The following is a 5000-nucleotide window of genomic DNA, read 5'->3' as shown; positions in this document are numbered from 1 at the left end:
GGCAGAAGCGGGGTTAGATCTCGTCGGGTCTACTTGAATGTTCATTCAGTAACAGGAAATGTGGCAGACACGGAATGATCTGTTGAGTTTTGGCGATGGAAATACTGCAGGGAGTTTGGAAACAACACCTAAGGCCGCGCGCGGTTGTGGGATAAAGCGTTAAAATGTTTCTTCCCAGTCCTCCAAATTACGTCACCAGATCACCTGGCATGTCCTGAAGACGAAAAAACCTACACAGCTACCTTACTTTTAACTTAGTCTGATCACAACTTTCTCCAAGAACCATAATATTTGCTTCCTTCACGATCATCACTCATCATTGCCGCACTAAACGTAAGGTTTTAAGAACATGAAGTAGTTCGCTAATTGCTTCATTAATGATTCAGGAGACATACGTCAACCTTCGACATCATTGCGATTGTTCAGTGACCTTTACTGCTGTTGACTTAAAAGGATGAGAAAACTATGCAGGATTCGCAAAAAAAAAAAAAAAAAAGACAAAGCCAGCATTTTCAATCGCAGAAATAAACAGAGATTTGTATGGAAGTTTGCAGTGAAGAACCGTAAATAAGATCGAGTTTTCCCGATCTAAAGATCAGATGAATATAATAAAAGGATTAAATGTCGCATTTAAATTGTGCCTAAATCAAAGAATTATACTAAAGGAAAATAAGAGCCTTTCATTAACAAATGAGAAAATACAAAATTTTCATTAATTGAGGATATTGAAGGAAGGGATTATGTGTTTGTGATTGATTATAATTACACTAGCGTTGGAGAATTGTTTTGGCGAACATTTTTACAAAGATGTTAGAATTTCTTAGCAACAAAACGGACCGGTTTGTAATAAAGAATCGCCCGCTGGGGCAAAACAGCATAATTGTGCTGGTGATGTGCATTCAGAGAGCTTCAGCGAAGCAAACTGGTCCTTTTAATACGACCTGTAAACTGGCATGAGTGAGCTTTAAATTAATATAAGCATCATAAGATGTTCTAATTTACTCTTGCATTTCTGCTAACTCTGAGATTGAAAAATCAGCAAACACCATTTAAAAGGAAAAAAATTTAAGGTAATGTTTAACCAAAAAGCTTTTAACCTTTTTGTCTGAGATTTGTGTTGAATGAAGGACCATGTTCCCCCAGGCAAGTTCGCTTGTTTCTCTAAGCCCACTAGAAAAGCTTTTCTAAAACATAGCTTTATCTGATTCTCTTGTAATAAATTAAAGACAGTATCTTATAGTAAACCAGAAGATCGATAGATAGATAGATAGATAGATAGATATACCTTTATTTAAACACGATAATGTTTAAACTTAATCATCCTAGGAGCCAACAAAAAACGAAACAAACAGATAAACAAGCAAAACGACAAAGAAACAAGGAACAGTTATTGTAAATGATAAAACATTACTCCTTGTTCTTCAGGAGTTTGACGGTAACGCAGTCTTAGTCTATAGTTTGTTGTTGTGTGGGTAGAGCATCCTACGAGTGTTACCGTGATGGAGGTCATTTGCATGTTAATACCTGCACTTCTTATTTCTTATACTGCGCGCACACGAGAATCCTCTTATGGTAAGGAAAGGAACGCACGGTAAGAAGAAGAAGATTTGATTTTTCACTCCTAATTTTGTTTAATGTCCGTTTCCCTCAGTTACAGGCCTTCTTTCCGTGATGATACACATGTCCCAAGGGTTCAACTTAATGTTTAACTTCTTTACAGTTCATTTATCAGGCTGTCAAGGAATCATTATACAAATGCATTAATCGTCTTTGATCAGTTTAAACAGCTGATTAACACGCATGACAAAATATTTTCTACCTTCAGCATAATTACATGAGAAAATCGGAATAAAGAATAAGCACCATGACTGAACTCGAACCGCATACAAAGAAAGAGAAGCAAATTTCCCCTAATGAAACATTCCAATCACTAGCAAAAGACTTTTGTGGATACACGTCGGCGCATGGATTGGAGAGGGTAATGTCTGCCAAGCAGTGGATAAGGAAAGCATTTTGGAGTCTGCCTTTCGTGGCCGCAATTACAGTTCTTGCTCTTCAAGTTCGGACGCTGTACATGAAATACCAGCAACGACCACTTGCCACCCTTGTTACACTACAGTCAGATACGGTGAGATATCGTTTATGTTCCTGCTTTAACCGTCTGGTTTGAAATGACAATACTATAGCAAAGGTTGAAAACAAAAGGCAAATCTGTTGAGATCATGTGTTGGTTGTCCCAAAGGTGGACAACTTATAATTATTTATTTAACTTTGCCAGTCAAGCTAACAGAGCACCACAAGAGCTTTGCGCTGTGGTCCAACTTCGTATAACGGGTAAATTACTACTACAATAGGGCCCCTATAGGATAAGCGATTTCAAAACCGATATCGAGTTTCAAATTTGTCCATTGGAGAGCGCTCTCTACCCTTTGAATAACTGGATTTCATGCATTTAAATGTCTAGTTATTGTAGGTAATTCAATTACGGCCTGCACAAAAGCTCCTATTTCAGGTAGCAAACATGATACCACTTTATGTTGGCTGAGTGTTGGTTTTTTTGTTTCTATTCCTTCTCTCTTACGCCATCTGTGTCTGGCCATAGTATAGCAGAACTAATAAGAATATAAGAAATGACGAAAAAGAATGGTAATAGTGATCGGCTAAAATGATCCAGCAACTCAGTCGTTTCTCGAGACTCTCGTTTCTCGAAACTTTTTTGATGCCACAATTCCCTCTGTATCTCAACAACAAAAGGCTTGAATACATGTTTACGACCATTTTTTTTCAAAAAAAGTGGATCGCTGTTTCACGAATATAGGCCTAAACCGGCTAGACTTAGTATTTTACTCAGTCTAACGCCAGACGATTTTACTCGTCATCAATGGGGAACCCCAAGGAGTCAATGGGGTTTAAGTAAAATTTCATCAGTGTCCATAAACTTAGTGGCTTTTCGGGACTTTCAATAAATGGGCTCCCAAGGAGATACGAAATTCGAAACTCTAGGGGAGCTCTCCATTCGGCCAAAAATTTTAAAAGAAAAGGAATCCAATGGAACGGAAAAATTTTGGACTCGCGAAGTAGTACTTGAAGTTCCGGAATTCCGGAACAACCGGAAAAGCCTGTACTTTTTTGGGCATCGACAGTCGAACGTCATTTGCTTATATCTCACTTACTCTCATTTCGTTCCAACGCGGAAATCTTGTTTTTCCTCTCCCTTGTTTTCACTGTTTCCTTTTTAGAGCCTTACGTTTCCTGTTGTGACTTTGTGCAACTTCAACGCTTTGAAGTACTACGCTCTACTGGACAGCAACTTAACTGCTCTTATACAGACGTTTCAAAGGCAAAGTAGGTCAATTCAGCTGTGATTTCATTAAAATTTGCCAGTGGAATTTAATTAACTTAGTAGCATGATAATAGACGCAACGGCATGTAGTTTTTTCGTTGATCACTAGAGAAAGAACCCAAGCGCTACCAGCTGGAGTCAAAATTAACACGTAAGTAGTCTCTAGCGCGACCGTTTTTAATGTGGTCACGCAACGTTTCCGCCACATACGGAAGCGTTGCGTTACCGTTACCAAAAGCGGCTCCATGGAAACTACAATGACATTGCGATTACCTTTTTGGATGCCCTCACCACCAAGCTGCAAAACTGACTCGTAGGAGTGACAATTGCTTTGCTATACTGCTGTGATTGAAACTATCGAGGCATTCTCGCAAATGTACAATAGAAATTGGTGAACATAAATCCTGCTTAGCGAATAAAGAGATACGACCTTCCGATAACTGGCTCGGACGCTTTCGCACGGAGTTGTTGGGAAATCTTGTGATAGAGCTACAGACTATAAAAAAAGGGAGGGATCCTCGTCGGAACTTTTACTTTAAACCCCTAAAGGAGACCAATCTGGGCGTGGCTCAGGCTTTTTTTGACCCCTTTTTGATCCCAACCCTAAAGGACACCTTCACGGCAACATATGATTGCGTTTTGCCCAAAACACCCTAAGTGAGACCAAAATCCGAAATTTACACCCCTAAGCGAGACGACGAGTATCCCTCCCCTTTTTATATGGGAGTCCTCCCCGGGCCCTTTTTTTTACCCTCCCAACCATGATACCATTTGCAGATGTAATTTCAAAGGCAGCACTTTCTCCTCAGTTATGTAAAGACCCTGAGTGTTGGTCCGGTCGAAGTTGAACTCACGACCTCCCGTGTGACAGCCCGGTGCTCAACCAACTGAGCCACCGGTGCGCGGTCTGATAAAACTGTGTGATAATCATGTTTAAATTTGTTCAAACCAGATTATTCTTCAGATGAGTCTTCAGCTGATATGGATGAAGACGAAGGCCAAAGGCGAAAGCGAAGATCAGCGGAAAATGATTTCTCGGATCCTGCCGCAGATCAACTCAACGGTGAAGATTATGACTACGACGACTATGAAGACGACGAATACTTTGAAGGCGATGAATACGACGAATATGGCAAACATCTTGATTACGAATACATTGCAAGTGAGAAGGTGGCTTTGCTAATGGCAGAAGAAGATAAACTTTACCTTTCAACTTTGGGTCACCAATTTGAAGACATGGTATTATCATGCACCTTTAGAGGTATCCCATGCAGGTATAACACACCCTTCAAGACGCATGCTACGTTCAAAGACGCCGTAAATCATATATTTAAAATCACAGTCTTTCTGTTGCAAACTGTCTTTCCCATTGCTTTCGCTTGACGTCTCGTAGGCTGTGGTTTGCAGGAGTCAAATAAAGAAACTACGGATTGAACTCTGAGTATTTGTTGAGCAGCGGCCGAAAAAAAATTACACCATAGTGAATGAAAACAAGCGTCATGATACATTGATACACTGTGATATCTGTACCGCCAAACTAAAGGGCCGTAAATAGGAACAAAAAAACAATTAAATGAATCAATTAGTTTTAATTTGAGATGTGTAACCTTAGGAAGTTAACTGCTGTTTTCTGGTGTTCGTTACATCACTCTCTACT

At 39.7% G+C, this 5000-nt stretch overlaps 1 protein-coding gene across 2 annotated transcripts in view; it reads left to right on the top strand.

Moving 5' to 3' along the window:
* LOC138037698 (amiloride-sensitive sodium channel subunit alpha-like) overlaps nucleotides 1-5000 on the top strand; it is a 17343-nt gene that overhangs the window by 1468 nt on the left and 10875 nt on the right. Inside the window, exons 1-4 of one of the 2 annotated variants that reach the window (XM_068883602.1) lie at nucleotides 915-1070; nucleotides 1826-2128; nucleotides 3240-3345; nucleotides 4296-4617. In XM_068883602.1, the coding sequence (XP_068739703.1) occupies nucleotides 1865-2128; nucleotides 3240-3345; nucleotides 4296-4617 (692 nt within the window). In that variant the 5' untranslated portion in view covers nucleotides 915-1070; nucleotides 1826-1864. Of the gene's footprint in view, nucleotides 1-914; nucleotides 1071-1825; nucleotides 2129-3239; nucleotides 3346-4295; nucleotides 4618-5000 lie in introns of those variants that run through there. The other variant, XM_068883601.1, reaches the window with a different exon arrangement.

This window comes from Montipora capricornis, chromosome 2 (genome assembly GCF_036669925.1).
Source record: "Montipora capricornis isolate CH-2021 chromosome 2, ASM3666992v2, whole genome shotgun sequence".
In the NCBI taxonomy this organism is placed as follows: Eukaryota; Metazoa; Cnidaria; class Anthozoa; order Scleractinia; family Acroporidae; genus Montipora; species Montipora capricornis.
Note: the sequence above shows the minus strand (reverse complement) of the source record. Positions and strands in the feature narration are given on the sequence as shown.